Source organism: Phragmites australis, chromosome 17 (assembly GCF_958298935.1).
Source record: "Phragmites australis chromosome 17, lpPhrAust1.1, whole genome shotgun sequence".
NCBI classification, from domain to species: domain Eukaryota; kingdom Viridiplantae; phylum Streptophyta; class Magnoliopsida; order Poales; family Poaceae; genus Phragmites; species Phragmites australis.
Genome location: NC_084937.1, coordinates 17,400,766 through 17,413,512, shown reverse-complemented (window position 1 = coordinate 17,413,512; position 12,747 = coordinate 17,400,766). Strand labels below are relative to the sequence as shown.

General features: G+C 43.1%; 1 protein-coding gene across 1 annotated transcript; it reads right to left on the bottom strand.

Annotated features, from left to right (window-relative positions):
• Positions 1–1,545: 1,545 nt before the first annotated feature.
• Positions 1,546–2,480, bottom strand: LOC133897366 (heavy metal-associated isoprenylated plant protein 23-like). The gene is made up of 2 exons (XM_062338080.1): positions 2,137–2,480; positions 1,546–2,016 (listed from the first exon to the last, which is right to left on the bottom strand). Exons 1-2 carry the CDS (start codon positions 2,294–2,296, stop codon positions 1,712–1,714), a joined length of 465 nt encoding a protein of 154 aa, XP_062194064.1. The 5' UTR covers positions 2,297–2,480; the 3' UTR covers positions 1,546–1,711.
• Between the last annotated feature and the right edge of the window lie 10,267 nt (positions 2,481–12,747).

Below are 12,747 nucleotides of genomic sequence, written 5' to 3'. Positions count from 1 at the left end.
GGTGAAGCCTCCTAGCCGGCTAGGTGTTGCTCCGCGAGCTCCTGTGCGTGTGGTGAGCTGCGGGAAAATTTGTGAAGGTCGATCTTGCCTCCGCAAGGGAAGAGATAAAGCTAGTGGATTGAGAAAAGCGGTTGAAAGAGACTCGGCTCGTTGGAGCTTTCTCAATGGAGATGTAGGATTCACGGTGGTGAATCCGAACTTTGAAAAACAAATCTTGTGTCTCCTCTCTTGTTTTCTTGATATTTATGCATATTGCTCGATCTACTTGCTCATGTGAATTTGATTGTAGGTTCTCCATGGATCTATTGGAATCATCACTTGGAACATACGACTTCATTGGTTTGCGTTAGAATTCTTTACCCGTTGTTTAATTTTAGTTCTGAGCTCGTTTTTTATAGATCCCAGAGGTTCCAAAACTGTACAACCTGGATCCGGATACTCTGGTGAACAGTGTTTTTAGGATTTTAGCATATTTGGGTTTTTCACTTGTAAAAAATCCATTAGTTTATATTCCACTGCAAGTTTAGGCCAACGGTAAAAGAGGAGGAATTTTAAAAAAAATACATATTCACCCCCTCTAGACGACATCATTGTTCTTTCATTAACAACCATTGGTGTTTAAGTTTCTGCAGATCTCTAACTTGGCAAAAAAAAAAATTAAACTGCCAACTTCCAAGGACTTGTTAGCATGGGGCGCACATTGGAGATGTCATAAGATCAGGGGGCCGGCCTACTAAGGACATGAGTGTATAATGTACATCTAAAATTTTATGTAATTTTTTTCTTTCTATATGTCATGTTCTATAGATTTGTCTGGTGACCGTAGTCCACAATGGTCCAAGCCTATCTAGTTATGACCTAACTGGTGTTGACGCGGCCACAGCTCACGACCCATGGCACACGTGGCCACGCATAACGGCTTAAGCACCCTCGAGGCACGAGTGATGACCGTATATGTGAGTGCATCGGTTCTTAAGAGACCGAGATTGTGTGCGTGACTACAGAACGATCGTGTGCGTGATGACTCATGATCTAATGACCTAACTCAGTACTACACTCGAGATATTGATCATGAGATGGAGGATGACAGTAGCATGGGCATGACGCGGGAGCGGCGAAGGCTGTGGCGCGAGCCAAGAGGGTGACGATGGCTATGGTGCAGGCGTGGACTCGAGCGAGGTGGGGTGCAGAGCATGAGCGAGTCAGGGCATGACGACGACGGCGTTGACACGAGCACCATAAGTGTACACAAGTTGAAAATCCTGAGACCATCACCGCTAAGATCGTCGCCGTCAAGAAGACAAGAACACATCCGAGTTCCGAGGTCCTTCAACGTGCACAAAAGCATCTATAAATAAATCAAACAGAGCAATCCAGCTGCACCAGCAAGTACAGGCACGTCATATGTTAATACTATGTGACACGCCAACCGATTCATGTATGCAACACACAACTCTGTACACGAAATCTAACAATCTAAAGGTAGGCTAAGATTCGACGACAGCACATGCAAGAGACGAACCTTTTTGAAAAAAACCTTCTCCCACGCTCCCTTTTCAAACTTGTATCAATTTATACAAACATATATAATTGCATACATGTGTCACCACCAAGAACATCCAACCGATCGAGTATGATCATCTATGGCTTCACATTTTCCTCAACTTTCTGTCACAAGCTGCACGCACGCACGCACGATCGAGCTAGCTAATCACATTATGGAGCAGGCGTTGGGGTTGTCGTCGCTGAACATGGTGACGAGCCGCTCCTCCTGCGGCGCGGCGCCGTGGCTGGACACCGGCATGACGGCGTCCACCCTGCGCACGTACCCCGGCGGCGCCTTCTTGTCGTAGGCGGGGGCGGCGTAGGGGTGCGCGACGAAGCTGTAGGGCACGTAGGGCCAGATCTCGGCCTTCTTCCCCGTGGCCTGCACCCGCTTCACCACCTTGTGCGGCTCCACGAACCCCTGCACCGTCACCTTGTACTGCTTCCGGTTGATCTCCACCGACTGCACCCCTGAAGAAATCAAGAGCCAAAAACAAATGTCAGCAATTAATCAAGATGCTTAACAAGAGCCCATTTTAATTAGCCATCACTAACTATTTCTTAGAGTAAAATCTGATCGATGACAAGTACCTTTCATGCTGGAGAGGGCGTTTCTGACTTTCATCTCGCAGCCGTCGCAGTCCATGCGCACCTTGAGCTCCACCGTCTGGAACTGCTTCCTCTTCTTGTACCGGCGCCGGCTGCTGCCACCCCCCAGCAGCTCAGACAAGTACTCCAGCGTGCCTCCCATGGTCTCAAGTCGATCTCAACCAACCAGTGATAACTGTCTGAATTTCTTGCACTTTCAATACAGTCTCTCCGAGGAAGAAGCAATGGAATTAATAGAAAACTTGTCCTGTCCTTGAAATGTCGGCTCACACTCACAGCATGCACTACAGAGACGGTTGGAATGAGCAGAGCTAGAAGAGGAGTGCATGTATATATAGGACTCCTGCAGTTGTTGCAAAACAGCAGCTGAGCTGAGCTGCTTCCTTGCAGGCAGTGAGGGCTGTTTGTGTACAGTTAGCCAAGCCGTGTCACATATTTCCAAAAAATAAAGCCAATCCGTGTCAGTGTGGTTGATGCCCAGGAGAAGTTTCCCAAGATGCCTTGCCCCTGCACCATCATGCAGTGGTCCTTTCTCCCTGTCCTCCTGCCGAATTCTGCTCAACCGACTCCGTATAAAGCCACAGAAAAAGCCAGCTTTGGGCACCCGTTCATGGCAAGGTAGTTTATTCCCTGTGCTATGCAAGACGGAACAGGGCAGACGTGCTTGTGTTCCTTGTGTTGTTCACTTGGGCTCCTCTCACCTCGCAATCATTTTCCCCTCATTTCTGGGAAATAGAAGAAGAAATTAGTTTTGCAAATTAAGAAATTAAGTGTCACGAGAAAGAAAAAATAAGATTGGTGCTTTATCGCGCCGAATAATGTAAACACACAGTGCTTGATATGCTATGTTCTTAACTTTTAGGTGTGTTTGGCTAGACGGTGAGGTTGGATGAGATAGGACTATTCATGTTTTTCTGGATGAGATGATTCAATTTTTTTGTTTGATTGGTATAGATGTGATGAGTCAGTTTTCTGTTTAGTTGGTGGGATGAGTTAGTTTTCTGTTTGGTTGATGAAATTAGAGTGGATAGGGTGATTATTTATATTTATAGTACATCGTATAAGAAAAATATTAGTGAATTTTTTCAAATTTTTTAGAATTTATTTGATACATTAAAAATTGCTAGAAATTACAAAGGTAATTTTTTTAATAATTTTAATTAAATATTGGCTCGTATTTTTTTAAATCAAACCAATTAAAATAGGTTGCTAGTGAGCTCTACTTTAGTAATAAAAATATTTAGAATTTTTAGATTATTTTTATACTTCTAAATAAAATGGTAAGTTAAATAAAAAATCATAACACACATGAGGCGCAAACGAGTACGAAGTTGGATCGCTCCATCCAGCCGTTTTCACCGGATGTCTTCATCCAGCATATGGGCCAATATTCGCTTCGCCTGGTTGTCCCATCCGACGTATCCTCCCATGCAAACACGAAGAAAAGCGGATGGCTATCTCCCGGCTCGCTCCGTCCATCAAACCGAACAGACGCTTAGTGTGATTCTACCAAAAATCTAAACTGCGAACCCAAAGATGATATAATAGTTCAGTTATCAGAGAACGCTAGGATATCGACTAATACGTGAAACATACTTATAAATCTTTCCGGTTGAAAAGAACACGCCATAATGTGTTCTTCATGATTGATTGCATTGCCCCTCTAACTTGTTTCAGTTTTCTGAAGGTGATGAACCTGCATAACTGAAAACCTGCCCATGCATTTGCCGTGGGCTGTTCGTGAATGATGGAGCGAAACTGCCCTTCAGGAGCAAGCAAGCAAGCTTAGGGATGTCAATGGGGATCTAATCCCCGATTCCCCGTGAGGAATTCCTCTATTAGTGGACGGGATGAGAAGATTTCGTCCCCCGTGAACTCATATAAGGACGAAGACGGGAAGTCATTTCCCGTCCCCGTTCCCCACTATATTCCTGATATCACATATATATACACATTTTTTTAGTATATAAATGTACAAACATTACATTACATAGAGTAAAAAATAAATTACTCTTATTCTTTTTTGTCTAACCTCCGATATTTAATCAATCTTGTATTAATTACCCTCGTATACATCAATAAATTACTTATTTATACAACATACACATTGTTAATATATAAAATAATCAAATATCATTTAATTTTATATCCCTATTAGAGACCCGATCCTCGTAAATTCCCTGCGAGGATAGAGATAGGAGAAATCTTCCATCGATAACTAAATGAAGACGGAAATAGAGAAACATTTTCCGACAGGAATCGACCCGTTGTCATCCCTAACCAAGCTGCCGGCAGGAAGGTAGGAGTGGAGTCCCAGCAAGGGGCAGGTGGTCAAGCAGAAGGCCAATCAGGGGCCGCCAACTGCCACACGGATACGGCTGAGCTGTGCTGTTGATCCCTTATTGGGTAGCTGGGCGCGTGGGCCCCACTTTGCGAGTTATCTTAGATATTTGTGAGATTAGGCCGTGATTGGAGGGCAACGGGGTCCTTCAGTGTCCCACAAAACACTGATGAAAAGTTTCAAAAAGAAATCATTGTTGGTCTGCACATGTTGCATGGAAGGCAACCTTGAAACATGGAAAATAGAACTATCATATATAGTGACATGGCGAATGTGACATGCTAAAATAATGCTTATGTTGGAGTATATCATTAGTGGAATGGACCGAAAGTTAAAACAGAATTCGTCTTTTGAAAGTAGTCAAGTCTACTCTCTTTTACCTTGCGTTGAAAAGTAAACTTATTGATGGAAACCTAATTTTGAAAAGCGAACTGGAAATGTGAAAAGGGGCTAGCTACTCATGTGTGAAGCATGGTATTTCTTCACTTTGAAGGTGCTGCCTAACCTCTTTAAACTCCAGCCGTCTGGTCCTCTTTTACTCGATATTGTTACCATTTCTTTGGAGAAACATTAAGCCTGATGCTTTTTCTATATATCAGTACCAACCCATCACAATTTGATAAAGAAACACTAAATTTATCTAATTATTGAAGGTACATGCCTCAATCAATTATGTGCAATTACATACAACAACCTATGATCTTCAGTAGGCAACTATTTGACATTGTCAATCTCTAAGCTCCGCATCTTTGATTTTCAGTAGGCGTTGTGTGAATGCAGACGTGTGGTAGTGTGAGTGTGTACGTACGCCTGCAGGTTGTACTAGTGTTTCTCAAAAAATTAAAATAAAGCAACTTATGATCTATGCGATGTGAACTTAGTTATGATATCTATTTCATAATAGTTGTGCTAAGCTAGAACTTGAGTAATGAAAAACACAATCACACAAATCATCTGTTGTGCACTTTTACACTATTACACTACAATTAGTCTTTTCGCATCTTGCAAATAGATTGTATTTGTTCTTGAAGTTTTGCATGGATGTATAACATACTCGTCATACTTACATGAGATTTATGTTGAGAATTTTTTAAACTTTTACATATAATTTTAAAGAATTCGCACTATTTCCAATAGGTACCTTGTTTTCACTTGATATGTCTATATTAGAAACTTGATTTTCCTTGAAGGCCAGATAAGATCCCTGATGGTAGTGTATCCTCTATCTATGGAACAAGAATTTTTTTAGCCCAGAAAACATTTGGTTTCTATAGCCAATGCAACTGGGAATGCATTTAACATACAAATTGTCAAGTACTTAATTTTTCATCGTATATGTGAAAACAAAGAAGATATTATTGAATAGTGATCGTAATTTTTGCCTTTGTCTCGAGAAAATGTTGTGCATAGCCCACAAAAAACTTCAATATAAATGAAAAGGAGGCCATGTCAATTGATTGAGGGAATCTTGCCCACTAGTAACTCACTATTTCGTGTTCCATCTACATTAGTCTTTAAACCCTATTAGCTTTGTCAGGCATCTGTGGATTCAGCAGGGGGGGGGGGCTCACTCAAGCCACCCCTACAGTGCTCTATGAGAGGAAGGAGGAAAAAGAAGAGGAAGATGAGAGAGGTCTTAGGGAGGAAGGAGGAGATGAGGCTCCTAGCACTCCATCCTGCGTCTGTCACGGTTGCCAAGAGAACATAATATGTCACTATTTCGTATTATATTCTAAAATTTCGCATCTAAATATTAGCTTTGTCAAGAGAATCGATCCTTTGGATCAAACAAAATGAATAAATCCTTTGATAATGAAAGTCCATATTGTTGAGTGACAAAAGATAAGCAACCGATCTGTGGCTAATCTCTGGCATGGCCGACATATAAGCAGACAAACATATGCATGTTTACCAACTAGATGATACGAGTTTTGCACCAACGACCTCAAACTTAATTAAGGCACAACTAAATTATCAAACTTTGCCTATTGAGGACAAAAAGTTATTGAATTTTCGTTGATGATGAGAAAATAAATACAAATTTCCGTACGAAACCTATCGAATTTGCATAGACTACATTTATTCGCTGGAACATATATAATGTACGTAGGAGATAAAACAAGTAGAACACTATCAGAGATACAAATTAAGGGGGTGTTTGGTGAAGTGAGCGTTGCTTTCTCCATTGACAGGAAAGCATGATGTGCTACCACTCAACCTCACGAGATTCTCAGGAAAAGCTGCACCGCCCGGCAGGGCAGATCAACGTGACCGCGGATTCACTACACATTGGCTGAAGAATATATATATATATATAATCATGTCCCCCAACGACGTAGCCTTTTATTATTATTATTATTTCACTCCCCTTGGATTTCTCTAATAAAGCTGAGCGAAAAGGATTTTTCACGTAGTTGATCAAGCCTTTATGCATTTGACCTTACTTAGTTGGCCTTTCATTTTTGCTCAAGCTACTAGCTTGGTTCTTCCTTCCTTCTTCACGGTGCATGCCGTGAAGACTTGGTCTCTAAGAAATAGAACATGTATAATGGGCTGGCCTCATCTATCATGACTCTCGTGTGTGCCTCATCTCTACTACTTAAAAAAGACGTGGAGCATCGTTGTTCCGCTCCAGTGAATCTCGTTGACCGCTGAGTCCCGCGCTCGCCCAGACACGTGGGCCCTCCCGGCTCACTCGGTTGCAAGCCAGCCTCTTGCCTAGCCGTGGTGCCTCCTGGCCCAAGCGCGCACCACAGGCTGCGCACCTGCGCTCTGCTTCCGCATAGGCTGAGCTGAGCTTGCTGTGTTGGAGCTGGGCTACACCAGCCTGTGCATGGGCCATGCCCCTCCTGGCCACCAAGCACCTTTGAGCATTTTCGGCTTCCATCGCAACTGTGAGCACTTAACTAGTGTAATTAAAAAACCATGGGTGCCTAATTCTCCTTATGCACGAGAAAAAAAAAGATACTAAGTATTTGGGGTTTATCTCAGAATACATTTTGGGGACCGTTTGATCTGGACCAGCATCGATCCTAGATTCCTCTACCCCTCAAAAAAAAAAAAAAGAACAAACAAAATGGTGGGTTTACTCTCGTCAAAGATGGTACAAGGGGCAGACACGAAATAATCTAGGAGAACATCCAAAAATGCGCAATTCGATTGAAGTCTACAGATTTTCAGTTGAGTGTTTGTCCATCAACTTCACCGTGCACGGAGCTGGATCAGTAGAGGACCCAAGATTTTTAGGTTGGACATTCAAACTTCGATGATAGCATAAAATATTCAATGAAAAAGAAAAGATTCACAATATTAAACTCCATAATATAATATAAATTATTTATATTAGAGACAACTCAAATAGTTATACAAATTGCACAATAACTAGTATGATTTAACAATGCGCTTCTTCATGGATTGAATGCATAATATCAGGACCTCGTCTATAACTTGTCTGAAAAATTGGTGCTCAATAAATGTAACCAGAATTAGTCCCCTATTCTATTTTTTAGCTTATTCTTTGCATAATTTATTGTTGAATGTACTCTCTCAATACTACCAGTTGCTACGAGAAAACTGACACCAACTTGAGAAGCTTCTGACACCAACTTAAGAAACTTGTCAACAATAGGATCCATAAGACTTTCATCTTTTTTATCAAGTATGACTAGAAGCTCTTAATATTTTATATTTCTAAACTTTTTATCTGTACAGATATCTTTAATAAAAAATCTGAGCATATAATTACGAGACATAAAATACTTGTTTGAAAAGTCCATAGGATAAAACCGAGCAAGCTTAAACAAGTGATCCGAGTCATACGTAACAAATTAATTATATACCTATATATATATATGCCAAATACATATACATATGATTAATTATTAGATAAAAATTTTGGGCATTCAGCCGAATGCCCTTGAAACAAGCAAGTTCGCTCCTGAGTTGAATCTCTCTTTTTACCTGTAAAAATATGTAGGGCCAGGTAGAGGAGAGCAGCAAACGACAAAATTACAATGATGCGATGCAACATGAAGCACCAAAGACCGACACAAAGTCACAAAGTACAAGACATGCATGCATGCATGTCTCATTGTATGTGAAATATGTGATTGACACATACGTAGCAACCAATCATTATTGGAGAAGCAACCAATCGTACGTAGTAGTGGGTATAGTTTATTTAACATCACGACTTTGGAACCTGGCGAGGACAAAAATGTTTTCAACGGCGGATTTAGATCCAATTAAATTCGTATCAAAACCTAAGATTTCACAGAACAATTTTTCTAATAATCCACCTACACATACTCCCTAATTAAGCACGTAAGGTTCACAGGGATTGGTTTGATTTCTACAGAATTCTCGCGTTTCAAACAGAACTTAAACCAGTCCCTTTTTTTACTCAAACATGCATGAGTAATACATTTTGTTTGTAATAATGAATCAGGCCGAAAACCTTATTTCCATTATTAAAAAAAGAACTTAAACTGAGACAAAAGTCGATGCACTTACTTTTTTTTAAACGAACGGACAAGAGGACTGCCTATTATATTAAATAAGAAGAAGTTAGGTCCAGACTGAGCAAGACATCAATAGAGATCATAACAATACAACGACAGCAACACAACAGCAGACAACAACACAACAACAACAACTGCAACAACAGAAGAGCAAAAACAGACAACCCATAAAACAAGACGCATCTGCAAGGAGAATGACCTAATGAAAAGGTAGCGACCTCCCCGTCACAAGATCCCAGAAGGCACAACCCTTCAGGCATAGAAAAGCATCAAGAAGGTCCGATGGAACCAGCTCTGTGAGGGATTCGGTGAAGCTTTGTAAGGAGTTGTCATCAAGATTCCCATTGGCTCTCACGATTCCTAAGCCTCTTAAAACATTGCGCTCGGCAAGGTGTGCGCTTCGGCGAAACAACTAGCCATAGGACCTTCACTTCCGCCTTGCCGGCACTGCTAAAGGAGGAGGTTGTAGTAGAGTGCAAGGGGGTACTCAACCCCGGCAGAGAGAGAACACTCAGGCATAACTGGCATTTGAGGTTGTAGCATAGTGAAGGGGGTCTCTCGGAAGAGGAGTCCAGTGTAGAGTGAGGCGGATCTTCAGCCTTCGCGTAGGGTGGGTGCTCAGGTACAATGAAGGGATCTAAATAGCAGTCCAGAAGCTCTGCAAGGTACGTAAGGAAAACTTCAGGCAATTGCACATAGTCCTCGATGATTGGCTGGGTAGCACCATCTGCAAAGCAGAGCCCTTCGGTAGGGGAGATGACTTGGAGCACCATCTGCTCCATGGGTGTCTCCTGGTGCACCTGTGAACCAGAGGTCAAAGAGGGCATCGCCTCCGCCCTGATGATGAGAGGGACATCACAGGCGTCTGGAATTTCAACAACCGTAGACTCAGACATGCACAGTGATGGGCCCCCATAAGCCGTGGGGCTAACTGCATGGTCGACGGAGGATGCATCGGGTTCCTTCTCTTGCTTATGTGCGATGGTGGTCCTTGTAGTCTCTCGAAGCACAAGATCCATCAAAGGCGTGCAAGCTGCCGCGAGTGATTCGAAGAGAGACAGGGCCAGGGAGCGGTGAACCGGTGAGCAGGGACCAAAGAGGCCGACAATATTAGGACCCACGCTAGATGGCTCCATGCGCTCAAGATGGTTGGCAACATGCGCCAACCACAACTTAGTGGAAAAAGCCTCATCTCGAAGTGGCTGCATCACTTCCTCGAATTGGTTCAAGAGTAGCTGATGGAGCTCCAATCTCAGTGATTCCACCATTGGCTCAAGTAAGGACTTGAGGTCCTAGTGGGGCATCACAGGAGAGGCACAACAGTGGTAGATGCATGCGACTCGCTCCATGTTGTGGCAGTTGGGAATGATCAGGCTAGGCAAAGATGACGACGAAGAGCGATGTTCACTCGGCAGAGAAGTGGCCACAACATCAGCCCAAGTTCGAGCTTGTTAAGGACGACATGGATGGGCAAGGCAGGAGAGGGGAACCAAAGGCGGCAATGCCGCTCCTGATGCCCAGGATGACAACAACAGATGCAGAAAAAGGAGTCCCTACAGGCGCTGACTTGGTGGTCAAGTGTGAGGCAGCGAAAGCATCTGCCCGAGCCCACCTCTTGAAGGTGAGGCTCTGCTCCATCTGTGACGAACACGGAAACGACGAAGATAGTTTGACGTGGCGCGGAGATGGGTCACAAGGGGGGCGACCCTTCTTGCCCATGGGCACCCACGTCATCTCCATGGAAGGAGACATAGAACCTGCCTGACCCCCCTCAAGAGCACCGTCTGACGGTGGAGGAGGCGTCATCTTGCCTCATAGGCCAATCAACATGGTGGGTGGAGGGAGGTGTTGGCAAAGAATTGTGTCTGAGGATGGCACGGAGTGAAGGTCATCCTCGAAAGATCCCGTGCAGGGACAGTGGCAGCTTTCATAGATTTGGAGCAGGGTTGATGACCTTGGTGTTGTCTTCTTCACGTTGAGGCGCAGAGGGATATCAGGACACAGATGGCGACGGGGAAGGTTACCCTCGACAAACTTAGTGTGGATCCGATGAATTAGTCGGCAGCCACCAGATCCAGCAACTCGCGACCATGAGGACCCCGTGACCACCAGCATAGGCAAAGTCTGGATCTCCTTCCCTCCCAGCTGAGGAAGAACTGGACAGGGCAGTCTGGGGGGAACGATAGCGAGGGAAGGAAGTAGGCTCCGGAGCGGCAGATTTGGGCTCCGAAGCTCACCTGGCGTCCCATGCGACGGAGTCCCTTGGGAGGTGGAAGGGAGGGACCATGGAGTGAGGAAGCCAGCGGGGAAGGGATCTACGGTGGTGGTCGGTGGCAGCGCTGGGGAGCCTAGTTGGCTAGTCGCCCCCGTGTCACCCTATCGCCCCGATCAGGCATCTGTTGATCTCGCGAATAGCCGAAGTCGATGCACTTTTGAATTATATGTGACAATTTGTGTTCTCCAACAATATGTGCGTGCACAGCAACACAATCCAACGAACAACATCGCATGCAGGCATCAAGCTGACATTGGACGACCGATCAAGATGACATGGATCCAAAGAGACTGACGGAAAATGGGGCATTATTTTGCGAAGAACGCGGCTGAGCACTTCATCAGGCTGGACCAGTACATTAAGATATATACAACAGTTGCATGCTTGTCGCGCACTTGACAAATAGGCTGTTTGGTTTTAGGAGGAGAACAAAGGAACCATCCAATTCTAACTCTAAACCCAACATAGTTGTTTGGTTCAGAGAAATATGGTGGATTAATCTATTATTTTTTGTAAGAATATGTCAAGTTTAAATAAGAAGAGTGATGCCATTCCACTAAAATCACAAGATAATCACATCATGAGATAATCACATCATGTAACATCTCATATCATGGAACCAAACAACCCAAAAGTCAATGCCTTAGCATGATCAAGTAAATGAAATTATTATCTCACAAAAAAGTAAATAAAATACTCAAGTAACCTTTTTCCACCCTACAAAAAGGAAAGACCTCAAGCACAGTCTGGGAGCATGCACATTTGAATTTAAAATTTTCACATCCTTAAGAATGGTGCGTGCCTAAATGCCATCCACTTGGTCGACATCTATCTTTTGCCACATGAGAGAGATGCATGAATTCTTTCTAATTCATTTACCACTTTCACCGCTTAACGAGGGGCAACAAGGTCATTTCCTTTCCCCGTGTGAAAAAAACACACTTGTTTCCCCGAATCACTATGGATGCATAGTTCTTACTTTTGAGTGCTGCAATCAAGCTACTCGTCTATAATCAAGCCGACAATTACAAGACTCTGAGTAGTTCAGATTTAGTGGAGGCGAATCTCTGAGTTTAATGATCTAAGGGAGACAAGAGAACAATTCTAGAAACCTCTGGTTTAATTTACTGGCTAGTGCAGTCCAGCAGACACTCAGTCTATAATTGGGCTGACAATTACAAGACTCATACTACTCATAGACACCTTACAAATCCCTCTAAATAAACAATCTTAACAACTTTGTTGCTGATATTTGATTTGCCTCAGCTGTAATCTAGTCCCAAAATTTTAAATTTCTGAAACATTGGGGGTTTTATATCAGTCAAATTTTTGATATATCTCACAAGTATTCAACACTTATGCGAACATATTTAGTGAGAGTATATCCTATAGATTGTGATTTTGAGACTAATAAATGATCTAAGTGACATCTTTTATAGTCTCATGGAGCCATCAAC